Source organism: Danio rerio, chromosome 10, assembly GCF_049306965.1.
Source record: "Danio rerio strain Tuebingen ecotype United States chromosome 10, GRCz12tu, whole genome shotgun sequence".
Lineage (NCBI taxonomy): Eukaryota > Metazoa > Chordata > Actinopteri > Cypriniformes > Danionidae > Danio > Danio rerio.
The window spans coordinates 50,154,774-50,174,793 of NC_133185.1; the positions used below are offsets into that span (position 1 = coordinate 50,154,774).

At 37.7% G+C, this 20,020-nt stretch overlaps 2 protein-coding genes across 2 annotated transcripts; one reads left to right on the top strand and one right to left on the bottom strand.

Moving 5' to 3' along the window:
• Positions 1–2,129: 2,129 nt before the first annotated feature.
• On the bottom strand, positions 2,130–7,415 carry mrps24 (mitochondrial ribosomal protein S24). Its single transcript, NM_001020682.2, has 4 exons — positions 7,365–7,415; positions 6,428–6,484; positions 4,395–4,506; positions 2,130–2,541 (listed from the first exon to the last, which is right to left on the bottom strand). Exons 1-4 carry the CDS (start codon positions 7,401–7,403, stop codon positions 2,258–2,260), a joined length of 492 nt encoding a protein of 163 aa, NP_001018518.1. The 5' UTR covers positions 7,404–7,415; the 3' UTR covers positions 2,130–2,257.
• Positions 7,416–8,349: 934 nt separating this feature from the next.
• On the top strand, positions 8,350–18,713 carry nudcd3 (NudC domain containing 3). The gene is given in 6 exon segments (NM_213191.1): positions 8,350–8,639; positions 13,323–13,594; positions 14,422–14,542; positions 14,656–14,799; positions 16,202–16,390; positions 18,323–18,713. Coding segments are annotated over 6 exon segments (1,035 nt in total). The 5' UTR covers positions 8,350–8,441; the 3' UTR covers positions 18,434–18,713.
• The last annotated feature ends 1,307 nt before the right edge of the window (positions 18,714–20,020 follow it).

Genomic DNA, 20,020 nt, shown 5'->3' on the forward strand with positions numbered 1-20,020 from the left:
TGATTTGTTTGATGCAAGTTGTTGCAACTGTTCTGTCGCAGAAAAGATTCATTGAATTCTTTAAAATGCATTGCTTTAAATAAGGGAAAATAACTCAAACTTTTATTTTACAATAAGTTTAATAATGCATTAAAGATAGAAGCATTTGAAATTGTTGTTGTATTTTTTGCATGTAAAATAATCAGTTCTGTGAGTGAAAATGCCTTGTTGATGCCAGAGGTCAGAGGAGAATGGCCAGACTGGTTCCAGCTGATAGAAAGGCAACAGTAGGCAGGCTGGTGGTGGTGGTGTAATGGTGTGGGGGAGATTTTCTTTAGGTCCATTAGTACCAATTGAGCATCAACGCCACAGCCTACCTGAGTATTGCTGCTGACCATGTCCATCCCTTTATGAGCACAGTGTCTCCATCTTCTGATGGCTACTTCCAGCAGGATAACGCAGCATGTCATAAAGCTCAATCATCTCAGACTGGTTTCTTGAACATGACGATGAGTTCACTGTACTCAAATGGCCTCCACAGTCACCAGAGCTCAATCCAATAGAGCTGCTTTGGGATGTGGTGGAACGGGAGATTGGTATCATGGATGTTCAGCCGACAAATCTGCAGCAACTGTGTGATGCTATCATGACAATATGGAGCAAAATCTCTGAGCAATATTTCCAGTAGCTTGTTGAATCTGTGACATAATGGTTTAAGGCAGATCTGAAGGCAAAAGGGGTCTAACCTGATTCTAGGTGTGCCTAATAAAGTGGCCAGTGAGTGTAGTTCTTTTATTCGTGTATTATAATCTTTAGTTTTATTATTTTTATTTTAATAAACATAATTTGTTACAACTTTAATGACACTTTTTATGATTTAATATGTTAAATGTTTAAAAAAAATTTAATAAATCCTTGAAACTAAAAGGCAAAGCACATCCACATGAAACATCTATAGCACACTAAAATAATAATAGCAATAATAAAATAAAATCATTTATTGGTTAAAAAAATGGTAAACCTTTTTTTTCCTCGTCTGTTCATGGACAAGTCAGATGTAATAACAATAACTAATATTAGTACATGATTTCTGAAATACTTTTTCAAAATTTTGATTGGTCAATCACATCACAGTGTGTAATTTATATCATGGTTTCTGCACTTTCAAGACTTTTTAAGACATTTTTATGACCATTATGAATTAAATGTATTTAATTTAAAATAGGAAGAAGTTTTTCAAATATCCTAGATGGAAAAGATTTTTATTTACCCTATCAATTTTTTTGTTCAATTTTTTTTTATTATTTAATACATTATACTAAAAAAAAGTAATATTTTACATAACATTTTTTTTTTGCAAAATATTTTAAATATTGTGTAAAAACAAGCAAGCTCTAGTTGTATACACATGTTTTACAACATAAACTTTCTTTAAAATAAAATAAAAAAAAACAAATCTTTTAAAAGTTTTAAAAACTATAATAAACTTAATTTATGCACAACAATCTGTCCAGGTCAGTGTCTTCAGCAGTAAATACATGGAGAACTTTTAAGCAAATCTTATTGTAAGGAAAATAATTAAACCATTATTATAAATAAAGTTACAAATGACCTTTTTTAATAAAAAGTTTAAAGTTTTATTGAGATGGATTGTTGGTGATTGTATGGGTTTTGGCCAGATTTGGTAGCAATACATAAACAAAGGAAAATTAAGACCTGTTTAAAAAAGATTTAAGACCCACAGCACAATATTTCAGTACATTTAAGACTTTTTAAGGCCTAAACTTTGGATTTTAAGATTTAAGACTTTTAAAGAACCTGCAGAAACCCTGACATATATATGTGTGTGTGTGTGTGTGTGTGTGTGTGTGTGTGTGTGTGTGTGTGTGTGTGTGTGTTTATATTAGTGCCATCAAACGATTAATCACATCCAAAATAAAAGTTCAGAATTACTAAATATATTTGTTTTGTGTCCAGTAGCCGTATAATAATCAGCATATTGTACATCCAGCTGGTTACTATTGCAGGAAAAAACCCTTCAGCTGCAGATAAACCTGTCAGGTTCTGTTCTGTGATAACCGCCGGCTGGATGTACTTTATACTTTACTTATATAGTGGAAAATTAAATGATGTCATTCATAATCCACTGCTTTTTTTGCATGAAACAAAAACATTTATTTAGAACAAAAAAACCCAATGCATGATCTTTGACACTGCCGTCATGTGAATATATCATGTTCCTGATGTTTTCTGAAGGGCTTGTATTGAGCACAGTTTGTCAGAGGTATTTATAGACCACTTTCTCGTCCACTAGCTGGAGCTCCATCTTCACAGGACACTTGTAGAAGTGTGAGAGCAGCTCTTCCGTGTAGCCCAGCAGAAAGTAGAATTTGCTGGGCAGCAGTTTCTGGATCATGACGGCGCAGATGATCAGGACGTTTCCCCTGCGCTTGATGACCAGCTCGTCCGCCAGACAGCTGTGAAACGTGCCGAAGATGAAGCGGCGGATGAAGACGTCCTCCAGCACGCGCTCTGCTGCTCCGCCCTCAGCGTGGAGGTTTCCTGCGGGACCGCAAATACAGCGTATTAGTGACGCACGCTTCAACAACATGAATTTTAGAGGAAATTTTTACGAGTCATTTATTTTGTATCAGTGGTTCGGAGTGAGTATCAAATTGGAAGGTCATGTGAACTCCGTAAACGAGGTTTTATGTTTAAGTTTTTAAAATTCAATGTCTCTCCACTAGGTGGCGATTGTAGAACAAATATTCAAATTAATTGCTTCTGAACTTTTATGAATGTTTTATTTTGAATATGTTATTCGGAGTGCGTATCACATTGGCACGGTCACATGATTTCAGTAAGCGGAGCTTCGATACATCATTACCGTTTTCGAAAATTCAATGTTTCTCCACTAGGGGGCGATTGTAGTACAAATATTCAAATAAACAGCTTCAAACCTTTATAACTATTATTTTGAATCAGTGGTTCCAAGTGTGTGTTAAATTGGCAAGGTTGTGTGATTTCAGAAAACAAGGTTTTGTTACGTCTTTACGGTTATATTTCACCTTTGTTACATCATTACTGTAAATCACTGCTTCATGAAACTTTGAAATCTTTATAAATCTTCAAATCAGATGTTTGGAGTGCGTATCCAATTTGCAAGATCATATGATTTCAGTAAACGAGGCTGTTACGTCATTACGGTTTCAAAAGTCAGTATTTCTCCACTAGAGGGCGATCTGTGTACAAATATTAAAATCAATATAAATCATGTGGCTTTACTCAAATCGCCCCCTAGTGGTGAATCACTCCTTCATGAAGTTTCGAAATCTTTATGAATGTTTTATTACTAATCAGTGCTTCTGAGTGCGTATCAAATTGGTAATATCTCGCGATTTCAGCAAACAAGGCTTTTTTACGTCATCATTGTTTCGGAAATTTTATATTTCCTCAATAGGGGGAATTGTATAAAAATAAAATCCATATGAATTATGCAAATTTACAAATCTTTTTTTCGAATCAGTAGTTTCAGTAAACGAGGCTTTGTTACCGTTTCAAAATGTCAAATAATTCAAATATTTCTCCACTAGGGGGCGATGTGTGTAAAAATATTAAAATCAATATAAATCATGAGATTTCAATCAGATCGCCCCCCAGTGGAGAATGCCTCCTCCATGAAGTTTCGAAATCTTTGTGAATGTTTTATTACGAGTCAGTGCTTCGGAGTGCGTATCAAATTGGTAAGATGGCGTGATTTCAGTAAACAAGGCTTTGTTATGTCATCATTGTTTCGGAATTTCAATACTTCTCCACTAGGGGGTGAATCGTGTGAAAATAAAATCCATATGAATCATGCAAATTTACTCAGATCGCCCCCCCCCGGTGAAGAATCACTGCTTCATCAAGCTTTGAAATCGTTTTTTGAATCAATAGCTTCAGTAAAAGAGGCTTTGTTACCGTTTCAAAACGTAAAAAACTTCAATATTTCTCCACTACAGAACGATGTGAATAGAAACATTAAAATCCAGATAAATCATGCGGCTTCAATCAGATCGCCCCCCAGTGGAGAATCGCTTCTTTATGAAGCTGCGAAATCTTTATGAATGTCTTATTTTGAATCAGTGGTTCGGAGTGCATTTAAATTTTGCAAGATCACGTGATCTCAGTAAAGAGGCTTTGTTACGTCATTACAATTTCAAAAGTACAATATTTCTCCACTAGGGGGCGATCGAATAACAAATATACAAATCAATGAATGGGAGAACAAAACGAGAGACGGGTCTGTCTGAAATACGAGAAACTCCCGGGAGTGTCAGCAGGTATGTCCCCCGCCCCCCAGTGGTGAAAAACTGTTTCATCTGTCAGCTATTTGTCCTCAAGTATATAATTATAACCATATAATAATGTTGTACCGGTGTGCTGTGAGAGCCAGCCCTTCCTGTGGCTGATGTGATGAGGGTGATGAGCCTGTTCATACGTCAGCGGACGATCTCCTTTACCCACACGAATACGAGCCGCGCGGTTCTGAAACACATTCAGGAATAACATTCATTCACATATGATGATACTATTAGAGCTGCACAACATATTCAGAGGGGGAAAGCCCCGCCCACTAGTGTCCATCTCTCCATCTCATTAGCATCTCCAGCAGCCCTGAGTGAGAAGCAGCCGTCTGTCCATTAGCCATTAGAGTGTTTGAGCTGCTGAAGATGATGTCAGCATAGACTAAGAGGATTATAGATGTGGAGTTCTAGATGAACAGAGACAGGAGCCACATAGACTGACAGAAGCATCAACACACACTGACCAATGACAACATACACACTGCTGCTTCACATCTGTCGCACAGCCATCTGTAGCTCCGCCCTCTTTTGAATCTCATTTGCATTTAAAGGGACAGTCACCAAAACGCCACAATTAGGATCAAAGCTGAAAGGGTCAGTTTCAGAGAGCTAAAGTTAAAAACTAAAAACAAAGTAAATAAACAGTTAAATAAAACTTACGCTACTGTTACGAGCTTTAGGAATCTGAAACATTTGTAATATTTGTTCTCACTACAGTATTGGGTAATTTGTTTATATTACTATAGTTATTCTGTTACCATAGCAACTATTGTTTATAGTGTTAACTATAAATGACTATAGTATTTTTTCATGCGAGTAATATATAATAAAAGATGCTACTGTTTATTTATGCATCTGTACTGTATATTCATGTTTATTTTAGAGATGTAGAAATGTTTAGACAACACAATGCCAATTTTTTTTACTTTAGAAGAGTTCAGAAATTGATATTTGATATGAAAAAACACAATGGCTCAGTGGTTTACACTGTGGCCTCACAGCAAGAAGGTCTCTGGTTTGAGTCCCGGCTGGGTCAGTTGGTGTTTCTGTGTGGAGTTTGCATGTTCTCCCTGTGTTGGCGTGGGTTTCCTCCAGATGCTCCGGTTTCCCCAACAGTCCAAACACATGCGCTATAGGGGAACTGATCAACTATACTGGCCATAGTGTATGAGTGTGTGTGTGAATGAGTGTGTATGGGTGTTTCCCAGCACTGGGTTGTGGCTGGAAGGGCATCTACTGTGTAAAACATATGCTGTAATAGTTGGCAGTTCATTCCGCTGTGGCGACCCCAGATTAATAAGAGACTAAGGCCCCGTTTACACTAGTGTGTTTTAGTTTGAAAATGCATAAGTTTTGCTACGGTTACGCCATCCGTCCACACTACGCCGGAGTTTTCGAGCGCCGAAAATGGAGCGTTTTGGAAATGCTGGAGAGGCCGTGTTCATTCTGAAGCGCTGCTGCTCCGTCTCAGTGTGGATGGGGGAAAACGGAGACATCTGAAAACGGAGGCGGGGCTGCAGACATTCACTACCTGATTGGGGCTTTTGTGTCATTGCGTATTCTTCCCTTATTCGTCAAGCCTCCATCACATGACTATAACACATGACTATAACGCTACCGGAAGACAGCAGACCAGCCTTCACTGTAAACAACAACATGGACACAGAAATGGGAGCGCTGTTTGCACTATTGTCTGTTTTAGGTGTCATTGTGTAGTTATTCATTTGTTACGTTTAGTAACTCGACCTCGTCGTCTGTCCACAAACAGACCTCTCTTGCTTTCTTTGCCATCGCCTTTATTGTTCAACCGGCGTTTGTTGACTAACAATAACCAAATGCCGAGCGAGACACATGCTTCCTGTTTATACTAGAGCGCGCATGCCCAGAGTGTGCGAATGGTCACGTGATATACGTTTTTGGTGGCGTAGTGACGGAGATATGTTCAGAAACGCTAGTGTGGACACAGATCGATTTTGATCTAAAACACCGTTTTAAAACTCAAACTCACTAGTGTAAACAGGGCCGAAGCCGAAGGAAAATGAATGAATGAAAAATCAAAGCATTAGATATTATTTTCTGTAAAAATGAGCAGTGTGTTTCACCTTCAGACAGGCTGCAGTGGAGTGAATACTCCTGAAACACCCAGCAGAACTGAAGACCTGTGAAAACACACACACACACACACACACACACACACACGAGAGAGAGAAAGACCAATAAAGACATAAGTGATGTGCTTACAAAAACACCACACACACTGATTTCCAGACTTATAAATGAATTGCTAAATATTACTTATAGTTTCTTGTATTTTTATTATATTTATTTTGATGTCTACTACTATGTAATTTATTTTTAAATGTTCTATTCAATGTAAACATTACAAATGCTTCGGTAACAGCCAATAAAACAAGTTGGAATTGAACTGAGAGATAGACATTATTATGCAGTAATCATAGAGTATTTTTCATATTATTTATTAAATTACTCATTAAATTGTATTTTATTAGCATCTACTCCTAGCTCAACCCTCACAGTAATGTAAAAACAGTAATTACACAGAGTATTATTCATATTATTTATTAAATTACACATTAATTGTATTGTATTAACATTTACCCCTAAACCAACCCCTCACCGTACTATAAAAACAGTAGTTATAATGAGTATTATTCAAATTATCTATTAATCTACACATTCATTTGTATATTATTAGGGTTTACTCCTACCTCAACACTTACAGTAATGTAAAAAGAGAAATTATAACGAGTATTATCATATCATTTATTAAATTTTATTTTATTAGCGTCTACCCCTAAACCTAGCCCTCAGTAATGTGATGTACAGTGTCACAAAACATTGCTATATTGATCCGCAGCTGTATCCCCTCTAGATTTCACATAGAGTCTACTGCTGCAGTTCACGTCAATCCAGACTCACTAATCGATCATGCTAATGATACATCAGAATCACAAGACAGTAATGCTCATTATCAATACAAACAGAGGATCAGTTGTAAACGCAGAATCTAAATCTTACCGACAGCAGTTTAGTCTGTCTGATCAAGGACGCCGCCATGTTTCCTCCTCTAAAGCGCAGAAGAAGAGCGACAGTACCGCCACCTGCCGCTCCGGGTGTAAGCAAAGTCTTTTGTATAACACATTATTTAAGCAATTTAATCTTCTTTTATTTTTTCATAATCGACATTTTGTTTATATATGTTCACTGAGCTCTTAAATAATTCTGTCATCTGCATTTCTAGTGTTTTTGTGAGATAAACCTCTGATGTTGCTGTGTTGTTATTGTCAGTTTGACGTATTCTGCTGCAGTGTTGTTGCTTCTTATGTACTTAATACATTTCAGTAAATGTTTTAAACTAATCATATGTATATATTCAGTGTTTAACAGTGTTTACAGAAGCACAAATAACAAACATATTAATTATACATGCTAAAAAACTACACTAAAATGAACTTAAAAATTAAACTAAAGGGTATTCTATTAATTTAAAGCTCTTGAATAAAATAAACAGTCTTATTCCTGATTTAGACAACTTTTTTATTATATATTTTTAATTAATACAGTTGTTTTAGCTTTCTTATTCGGCAGATAGATTTACAAAAGGTTTTGAGCTTCCTAAAATTGTTTATAAGTAATGTTTTTAATGTTTTTTATTTTTATTTTTGCAGTATAACGCAAGTAATAATAAGGTAAAATTCAAATAAACACGTTTATCACAATTTACAGAGTACACATAATTAAGATAACCAATAAATAAACATTACAGTAAATAAAACACACAAAACAAACAAAATACACTACAGAATCTTCTATCAATTATAATGAAATATTCACAGTAAAATCTAAATTCTATTTGGAAAACCAAAAACAATGGTTTTGTTTAAAGGCTGTTTATAAAAGTAACCTACCTACTTTTAACCTACAAACTTTTATTTTGTAGTGCGTGCGCCGGAAGTGCGGCAGCTGTTGCTTCCCCTGAAGAATCTGTTGTTGTTGTGATTGTCTCGCTGCAGTTCTCCGCCGCTCTACAGTGTGTTTTCGGTGTATTTTCGGTGTATTTTCGGTGTTTTTCCTCCGCGTTTCCCGCTCGCAGTCATGTCTTCCCCCGTGGAGATGACGGAGCTCTATGATAACGCTCTGTTAGGGATCCTGCAGCACGTCGGAAACGTCCAGAACTTCTTGCAGGTTTATTTCGGTTTCCTCTACCGAAAGACGGACTTCTACCGGCTGCTGAGCGGACCACACGACCGCATGGGCTTCCCTCCAGGAGCCGCCGAGCAGATGGTCTTCAAGGTAAACATTTCAGCTTCACACACCCCGGGGAAACTGTAAATAACACGGGATATACACATGTGCTGTGGTCGGACATGTTAGCACCATGGTACTATAGTGAAACGTGGGATTACTGCTGTGCAGTATTTGAGGTCAAATTGACTTAATATTCACACATTCAGACTTTCTGCTTAATAATATAATCTCAGAAAAACTTTCTTTGCCAATTATGAACAGAGAAGTCATATTAGCAGCCAATGCTATCAAAATACAACATAGTTTTGAATCAAATCAATAGTGCTAGTGTTGTTTTGAAGTCACTCCTAACTTACATGTGATTTTAGACTGAATATTCAAAATACCATGGTATAAACAATATAAGGAGTATTTTATAGGGTTTCACTGAAGGAATGTATGAATATAAAACTAATTTTACCTTAATTTGTACAGTATATATAGTGCTTAATAATATATAGTCCTGGGTACTGTGCCTGCCATGGTAGATATTCCCTGATGATACCCAGCTATACCTCTCTTTTCATTCTGATGATCCCTCAGTTCCAGCTCGCATCTCAGCCTGCCTGTCGGACATTTCACACTGGATGAAAGATCATCATCTTCAGCTGAACCTCGCAAAAACGGAAATGCTTGTAGTTTCTGCCAACCCGACTCTACACCATAACTGTTCAATCCAGATGGACGGGGCAACCATTACTGCATCCAAAATGGTGAAAAGCCTTGGAGTACGGATTGATGACCAACTAAACTTCTCTGGCCACATTTCTAGAACTGCTCGATCTTGCAGATTCGCACTCTATAACATCAGAAAGATCCGACCCTTCCTATCTGAACATGCAGCTCAACTCCTTGTTCAAGCTCTTGTTCTCTCCAGACTGGACTATTGCAACTCTCTACTAGCCGGGCTTCCAGCTAACTCTATCAAACCTCTTCATCTGCTTCAGAACGCAGCAGCACGAGTGGTCTTTAATGAAGCTAAACGAGCACATGTCACTCCGCTGCTCATCCGTTTGCACTGGCTGCCAGTTGCTGCTCGCATCAAATTCAAAGCTCTGATGTTTGCCTACAAAGTGACTTCTGGCTTTGCTCCTTCTTATCTGCTCTCACTTCTGCAGATGTATGTGCCCTCCAGAAACTTGCGTTCTGTGAATGAACGTCGCCTCGTGGTTCCATCCCAAAGAGGGAAGAAATCACTTTCCCGAACTCTCGCGCTCAATCTGCCCAGTTGGTGGAATGAACTCCCTAACCGCATCAGAACGGCATTACTAACATTGCTAATGCTTTTCTTCTTAAACTTTACAGACCTGAAACTCGCCTACAGCACTTCTTCATTGTTGCTCTTATAGTTGTGTAAATTGCTTCCTTGTCCTCATTTGTATGTCACTTTGGATAAAAGCATCTGCTAAACGACTAAATGTAAATATTCAACTTCCCCTTCATCTTCATCAAACCACTCTGTCATCAGTCCTGCTGTGTGTGTTGCTGCATTATCATCCTGATACACTGCACCACCTTCAGGATACAATGCTTAATTAGGGTTGGAACTAAACTGTGCAGAGCTGCGGCCCTCCAGGAGCTGGATTTGACACCTGTGGCCTAGGGAATGCCATGATATTGAGCCCAAACCATCCCTGATCCCCCATGCTTCACTTAGGGCATCAGCAGTCTGGGCGGGACACTTCCTTGGGGCTTCTCCACACCAGCAATGTGAGATAACAAAATCAGCATGGGCAGTTTTGATTTCATCTGTGCTTTAAACAGTTTACTTTATCCATTTTTTTTTATATCAATGTAGCTAATTTATTGAAAAACAGGGGCACTTTTAGCTTAAATTAGCATAATGGATTGGATTTAATCATTAGCATTTGGTTCCAAAAAGAGCTCATTTTCCCATTTAAAGCTTCTGTACTTATATAGTGTAATAAAACGACGGTTTCAAATCATCCTCTGAAAGAAGCTCATTTCTCACGCGATACATAATATCCCTCCGCCTGGTGCAGCAGCACAGTTTCTGGACTATTACACCAGAATGAGAGTCATTTTCCATTGGATTTATTCCTGTAATGGATCACACATTATGGTTTTTTAGGCACAGATCGGACCATTTTTCGGTTTAGCCAAAAAGAGGAGACATGTGGAATTTGCTTTCCATTTATTACAGAAACAGCACTGCAAGACACTTTTGGTTTTATAAAATAAATTAAAAAAGTAATCCGCTGAATAAAATAAACTGTAAAGTATTCAGTGCTGTGAGAAATTCTCTATTACTGCTGCTGTTGCTGATAACGCTACATGTAGAAATCTAACATTATCATTTGTGCAACCCATAGTTGTTTCTAGTCTCATTTTCATTAAATGACTCAGTTATTCACTCATTAATCTTCATATTTCATTGCTATATGATCATTTCTGAAGAATTATTCAGTGGCGTATTTTTGATGGATGTTTGTTGCAAGCTATTGGTTAAATTATGTAATTGCTGCCTACAACTTTCACTTTTGAGCGTCAAGTTAACTGCACATAATTTCAATCTTTGGCATAAACATCAGTGGTTTTATCTAAACTATAAACTTTTCTCCCAGTGCTTCTGTGTTATTTGACTGTTTGTGACTTCATAACTAACTCAAAAGACAAAAAATTCAATCTCTTAATTCAAGCCTTTCCACTGCACACAACATTTCGGCACGACTGTTGGAATACGCCCCCTTGTGGCAGTCGCACAGAATTTTCAGCTCTGACCTGCACCATGGGAGAGAAGCTGTTCTCAATGGCTGTTTCTCAATTCCAAGAACGCAGAGAACAGACTTGTGTTCTTGTGGAGAGCGGTCTTGCCAGGTGTCCTCGGAAGAACGAACTCAGGAGACCGCGAGGGCAGAGAACGCGTCCTTTGAGAATTGAGATGCTGGTCACATGACCTTCACGTGTTTTAAATGGTAAATTATTTAAACATTACAGCACTCATACAACGATTTATTGTTTTTCCCCTTTTCAAAATATATACTTTGCATAAAAACATTATAAATCTATGTTGCACAAATATAAATAAAACAGATTTTAAAACTAATTTCAGCAAACAAACACGGTTAATGTGTTTATTCCTTTATTAAGATGTCCATGGTAATGTTTACTTTTACCGTTTCATTTAGGGAAACTCCTGAGGTAAATAATTCATATCTATGAACTTTAATAATAAATCTAGATAAAATGCAGCGCTTCCCACCTCCAGCCGCAATGACTTCTGGGACTTCCAGACCGAGTTCGGTGCTCAAGTCTGCATCGGTGCGTCCTCGATATCAAGATCACGTCTGGGAAGTGTCACGCGTCCTCCGTACTTGCGGTCTTGAGTATTGGAAAGGAACTTAGGCAGCTGATGATGACGTTGCACGAGAACACGAGGACGCAAGACCGAAATAAAGGAGTACTAAAGCAAGAGCCTTTATTCTCTGTGCGTTCACAGTGGTTAAAGGAATGAATACTAGAAACTCATAGACCGCTAAAAATATTGGATGGAAATTTGGAGACAACATTAAAAAAGTTATATTTTTTACTACTTTATTACTTACATTTATGAACAGAAATGTTTTTTTTAATATAGACTTTTTCTGATAAAAAAAAAAAAATAACCCAATAAACTCCTATTTCTTATCTCGCGCGCATGGACCTGCTTGTACAACACTGGAATACGTCACATCCGGTCGGGCGGTCGCATACGGTCTAGTTGCCGGAGTTCAAATATTTCAACTGATTCGCAGCTCAATTCGGATCCAAATTTTCCGCATACGGAGACAATCGGAACTCCACACAGCTCCCGGACTACTCTCCATTAGAAATGAATGACTTCCAGTCTGTCGCTTGGCGTTTGTCATGTGCAGTGGAAAGAAGGCTTTAGGATTAACAAACATATGAAAATCAGCATCATTTATAACTGATGTTGCGTGGGTGTTGAGATCCTGATCTTTTAATGATTAATGCAGGCTAAACAAGTAATGACAGAAAACACCTTTACTAACCTGAGAAACCCACCACATCCTCAATAACCCACCACATTCAGTCATCATTATATTTACAGGAAAGCCTGAACTCTACCATACATGTGATTTGAATGATGCAAGAGGCAATCTCTCTTCGATCATTACAAATTTAGGATTAATCTATCAGTAAAAAAATTTATTGGCGAGGCAGTGGCGCAGTAGGTAGTGCTGTCGCCTCACAGCAAGAAGGTCGCTGATTCGAACCTCGGCTCAGTTGGCGTTTCTGTGTGGAGTTTGCATGTTCTCCCTGCCTTCGCGTGGGTTTCCTCCGGGTGCTCCGGTTTCCCCCACAGTCCAAACACATGCGGTACAGGTGAACTGGGTAGGCTAAATTGTCAATAGTGTATGAGTGTGAGTGTGAATGTGTGTGTGGATGTTTCCCAGAGATGGGTTGTGGCTGGAAGGGCATCCACTGTGTAAAAACTTGCTGGATAAGTTGGCGGTTCATTCCGCTGTGGCGACCCCGGATTAATAAAGGGACTAAGCCGACAAGAAAACGAAATGAAAAAAATGTATTGTTCTGTGGGTCACTGGTGTTCCGAACTGTTGGTTGTGATCCACAGATAAACCGTGATCCGTTACACCCTTAATTACTGCAGTGCAGTGTTTTATTTCCTGAAGTGTTTCTTAAAGACTCGGGTCATTCTGTGTGCAGACGTTTAAGCTGTTTGAGAAGCTGGCGGAGCAGGACCGCGAGAGAACAGTCAAGCTGATGGAGGAGAAAAGCGCAGCAGCTCCACCTGCTGTTCAGGAGCTAGAGCTTCAGTCGGAGACGCAGGAGAGCAGAGAGACAGAAGACAACACTGCAGCATCAGCATCTTCATCAGCATCTGCAGCATCTTCATCTTCAACAGATGAAAGCAGAAACACTCCAGACGACAACAGCAGCGGTGCAGAGAAAACAGCAGACGCTGACAAAGACAACGTGTATGTGTGCTCTAACATTATTCATTTATTTACAACAGTGTACAGTTCTAGGGAAAAGCTCTTAATTTTGTATGTACACTACCAGTCAAAAGCTTGGGGTCAGTAGGAATTTAAATGCTTTAAAATCAGCTTCTCCTGCTCATCAAGGCTGCATTTATTAAATCACAAATACAGTTTTATATCACATCACAAATACAATATTGTGAACTGTTATTGCACTGTAAAATAACTGTTCAAAAGTAGATTATAATTTATTCCAGTGATTTAAAGATGAATTTTCAGCTTCATTACTCCTGTCTTTAGAGCAACAAGATCCTTCATAAATCACTAATGTGAATTATTATTGTTATTATTATTATTATTATTATTATTAATATTATTTTTAATGGTAATAGGAATAAAACCAATAATGACTGGAGTAATAATTTCATTTAAACTACATACAATAAGTATTAAATAAATATTTATATATATTTATTATTTATATATATATATATATATATATATATATATATATATATATATATATATATATATATATATATATATATATATATATAAAAACTTAAAAATTACATTTATTAAATGCTGTCTTGATGAACAGAATAATTGTATTTAAATAATTTAATAAAATTAATAATAATAAAAAAAACAAACAAACTGACCCTTAACTTTTGACTGGTACTGTGTGTGTATATACAGGGCTCGAAATTGCGACCATTTTGATCGCCTATGCGCCTAAAATTTTAAAATATGGCATTTTATTTAGCTTAATTATTATTTTATAAACATCGAAAAGTCCTGTTAATAATGGAGTTGTTGTGCAGTGCCCAGGCTAACGCTGACAGCTACAACGGCGCTGTGCGAGAAAAATACACCTGGTCTCAGGATTACACGGATGTGGAGGTGCGGGTGCACGTGGAGCCTGACATCATCAAAGGCAGACAGGTGAGTGTGTGTGTGGAAGATCAGATCTGTACGTACGTGTGTGTGTGTTTGTGTGTGTGTGTGTGTGTGTGTGTGTGTAATGATCGTATCTCTCTCTCTGTATGTGTGTGCAGGTGTGTGTGGATCTGCAGTCCTCTAGAGTGAGTGTGTCCGTGGCTGATGGAGGATCACGGAAGGTGCTGCTGGATGGTGAATTCACACATAGAATCAACACTGAGAACTCTCTGTGGAGTCTGGAACCTGGACGCTGTGTTCTGGTACGCTCGTTTCTGCAGGATCAGCCAATCAGCACACACACTGAGACTAATAGTGATCTGTAATGTGGTACAAGACAAACCTGGGGTGTATTTATTGTCACTTTATTGTCAGTTGATTGGTTAAATCTTGGTATGTGATCTCTAAACCTGAATATAACCTTAACATAACCTGACCCGGAGCAGTTTAACCATACAGTGCAGAATACCATGATGACAAAGAACAGATAAAGTAAAATTAAACTTTAATGGGACCTACAACCCAGGATAGATGCAACCTAATCTAGAACTTAACTGAGCTGCCAGCTACTGTTGAACTTGCTTTTTGAAATACACCTCTGTTGGAGGGTCTTTGTCCCTGTCACAATCTTAACATGGCCTGAATATAACCTAAACATAGCTAGAACTTAAACAGGACAAACTTCAAACATAACCTAAAAATAACCTGAACATAGCTAGAACTTACTTACTTGCAGGACATAATTCGAACATAACGTTGAACATAACCAGAACATAACCTGACCTGAAGCAGGTTAGCCATTATTTGTAAAATACTAACTTAACTGAATAGCCAGCAAATCCGCCAAGTTAAACCTGCTTTCTGGAACACACTCTTAGGGGAGTGTCTTTGCCACTTTGCTCACAGTTGATTGGTTAAATTTTGGGTCAAGATTTCTAAACTTATACATAACCAAAGCAAACCCAAAAATAACCTAAACATAGCCAGAACATATCCAGGTTATGTTTGAATTATGTCTTGAACATAAACTAACATAACGTAAACATAAAAGAACTTAACCTGAACATAAACAAACATAACCTGAATAAAAATGGAACATAAATATGAACATAGCCGGAACATAACCTAAACGTAGCCAGAACTTAACCAGGACACAATTTTTAAACATAATCTGACATTAACCTGAACATAACCTAAACACAGCCAGGACATAACAGGACCTAATTTGAAAGTAACCTGAACATAAACCCACAAAAAACATAACCCTAATATAACCTGAACATACCCAGAACATGACCCGAACATAAATGGAACATAATTCTAATATAACCTAAACATAATCTGAATATAATTGGAACATAACCAGGACATAAGTTGAACCTAACCCGAACATCAATGGTACATAAGCAGAACATAATCTGAACTTAATTAGAACATAACCCGATCCGTAGCAGGTTAGTCATGGCAAGCAAAATAACATCTTGACAAGGGACCATTAAAGCAGAACTACCTTCATGGTACCTAAAACCCAGAATTGGTGCAAACTAAACTAAAACTTAACTGGATGGCCAACTAATTCAGCTTTGTGGAACTCTGGTGTCAGTGTGTGCTATGTTTTCTGTCAGTGCTGCTGCTGATGTTTGTTTTCTGCTGTTTCTCCTACAGCTTTCTCTAAGTAAGTGCAGTGAGGTCTGGTGGAGCGCTGTGCTGAAGGGTGAAGCTGAAATCGATGTTAACCAGATTAATCGAGAGCGATCTATGGCCACGGTGGATGAAGAGGAACATGCGGTGCTGGACCGACTGACATTCGACTACCACCAGAAACTGCAGGGGAAACCACAGAGCCACGAGATGGTGAAAAAATAAAAACACTTCTGCATCACTGGTCTACTGCTGTCGGACAGAAAACAAGAAAGTTATTCTCACAGAGAGGTTCCTAGGGTGGCTAAGAGAGAGTAACATGCTGCATTTCAAGAAAACGCGTGCAATTACAAACACCTGCAGCAAATTAAGAAAAGATCACTTTGACAGCAAATATGCTGCAGTTCCTCACATTACAAACACATTAAACTCTGCATTCTCTCACAACACATGCAAACAGCACAGAACACAACGGAAATGTTTCAAGGGGGTCTCTAAGACATGACAGACCCAGCTGTTTCGGTTAGGGTTATTTAGGTTAATATAAAAAAGACAAGGGAATGGTGGAAGCAGGGGGTTAAAATAAACAATAAACTCACCTTTCAAAGATCACCCACAGCTTCACTGAGCAATAGTCACGGCACAATAAACAAATTCCAGCCAGGTCTGTCATGTTTTTGGGTACATAACCTGAGCATAACTAAAACGATTGTATCATAACCTGAGCGTAAGCAAATCATAACAATAACATAACTAAGACATAATTAGAGTATAACTTGAACATAACTAGAACATAATTGCATCATAACCAAAACATAACCTTAACATAAGTGAAATATAACAGTAACTTAACTAGAACATAACCAAAACAAAAAAACGGAACATAACCCAAACATAACAATCATAACAACCAAACAAAAATTTATACATAACCTGAACAAAATTAAAACATAACAGAAACATAACCTGAACATAAGCGAATCATAACATTAACATAACTAGGACATAATTAGAGCATAACCCAAACATAACTGGAACATAACCAAAACATAAACCAAACGCGAACGTAATTTAAATATAACCTGAAGATAAAATTTTACACATAACTGAAACATAACCTGAACATAACCTAATAAAACCATAAGAACTTAATAAAAGCATAACCCAAACATAACCTAAATATAATTGAAACATAACTAGAATATAATTACACCATAACCTGAACATAACAAACATAAACTAAACATAACTAAAGCATAAAGCATAACCTGACCATAACAAACATAACCTGAACATAACTAAAGCATAAAGCATAACCTGAACATAACAAACATAACCTGAACATAACTAAAGCATAAAGCATAACCTGACCATAACAAACATAACCTGAACATAACTAAAGCATAAAGCATAACCTGAACATAACTAGAATATAATTAGATCATATCTAAAACATAACCTGAATATAAGCGAAACATAACATTTAAGATAACTAGGACATAATTAAAGCATAGCCGAACTAAACAAAACCAGAACATAAGCTAAACATAACCTGAACATAAAAATTTACACATAACCTGAACATAACTAAAACATAACCTGAACATAAGCGAATCATAACATTAACATAATTAGGACATAACTAAAGCATAACCGAAATATAACTTCGATATAAGCTGAACATAAAATTTTACAGATAACCTGAACATAGCTAGAACCTAATAAAAAGCATAACCCAAGCATAACCTGAACATAAACAGAACATAATTAGATAATTACTAAAACATAAGTGAAACATAACATTAAGATAACTAGAACGCAATTAGAGCACAACTGAAACAAACAAAACCTGAACCTAACCCAAACGTAACCTGAACATGAAACTTTATACATAACCTGAACATAACTGAAACATAACCTGAACAAAACTAGAACGTAGTTAGAGCATAACCCAAACATAACCTGAACATATTTGAAACATAACATGAACATAACCTGAATATAACTAGAACATAACTAAACATATAGCATAACCTGAACATAACATTTCCATAAATCCATTCGTCTGAAGTATGTTTTATAATTATTATACAGAACTATTATCAATATGTGTTTTTTCTGACTCGTATTCATCTTGTTTTCCAGAAAGTGCACGATATGCTGAAGAAAGGCTGGGACGCTGAGGGATCTCCATTTAAAGGACAGGAGTTTGACCCGTCCATGTTCAACATCCCGCCCAGTGCTGTTCAGTTCTGATGTCCCTTCCCGTCCCACACACTGATGCTGCAGAATCATCATCATCTCGGTTTGATGTCTGTGATCATTACATTTACCCAGAGTGTATTAATATTATATATTCGTTTTCAGAGGATGTCAGTGATGCACAGAAGCAGCATGAAAAACGTTTTCTTGGATTTGCTACAGGTTTTCAGGAACGCAGAGATGGATTTATGTTCAGTCTGTGCTGCTGGTAGATGCTCATTCAGTTCCCTCATTCAATATTTGTGCCTGAGTCTATTAAAAACTTTTGCAAACATTCAGTTTGTGTTTGTGTTATGCTGTCGGTTGCACTAAAACAGGCGAATGTCATACACACTACCTGACAGAAGTCTTGTTGTTGATCTCAGTTGTAAGAGCAACACATAATAACTTGACTTCAAGTTGATTATTAAAGTGTCAGAAGGTGGATTTCTCTGCTGGATCATCTGTTGATCTGCATCCCGATCATCACCAATACTGCAGAAGACCTACTGGAACCAGCATGGACCAAGATTCTGACAGAAATCAGTCAAGTTTGGTGAAGGAGACATCATGGTTTGGGGTTACATTCAGTATGGGGGCGCAAATACTAGTATCCTGCAAAATAACTAATAATGTAAATTAATTTAATGTGGTATATAGAAATATTATATATTATAAATATCATGTACTGTCAGCACGGCAATAACTAAAGACATTACTTATTATAAATGCATTATTCAAACTATTATCTTTAACTGTAATTTAAATATAATTAATGTTGTTAAATATGCAGGTGGCGCAGTGGGTAGCACGTTCGCCTCACAGCAAGAAGGTCGCTGGTTCGATCCTCGGCTCAGTTGGCGTTTCTGTGTGGAGTTTGCATGTTCTCCCTGCATTCTCGTGGGTTTCCTCCTGGTACTCCGGGTTACCCCACAATCCAAAGACATGCGGTACAGGTGAATTGGGTAGGCTAAATTGTCTGTAGTGTGTGTGTATATGTGTGGATGTTTCCCAAAGATGGGTTGCGTAAAAACTTGCTGCATAAGTTGGTGGTTCATTCCGCTGTGGCAACCCCAGATTAACTAAGGGACTAAGCCGACAAGAAAATTAATGAATGAATGCAGGTGGTTCATTGCGCTGTGGCAACCTCTGGAATAGCCACTAAGCGAAGGAAAATTAATAAATAAATACGCTGCTTAAAAACGTGCTGGATAAGTTGGCGGTTCATTCCGCTGTGGTGATCCCAGACTAATAAAGAGACTAAGCCGAAAAGAAAATGAATGAATTATATATAAATATATATATATATATTTCTCATATATGTCTCAGAAATCATCCAATTCAATATTCCAGTGCAATGGAACAGACTTGCTCTATTAGTGTTGGATCAGTGGAGGTGTGTGTGTGTGTGTGTGTGTGTGTGTGTGTGTGTGTGTGTGTGTGTGTGTGTGTGTGTGTGTGTGTGTGTGTGTGTGTGTGTGTGTGTGTGTGTGTGTCAGTCAGATGAAGCCGCAGGTGTTCCTCCACACACACTCAGAGCGGCTCCACAGCGCCTCCAGCGGCCACAGCGCGCCTCTAAAGCCGATCTCTGGCTCTGAAGGC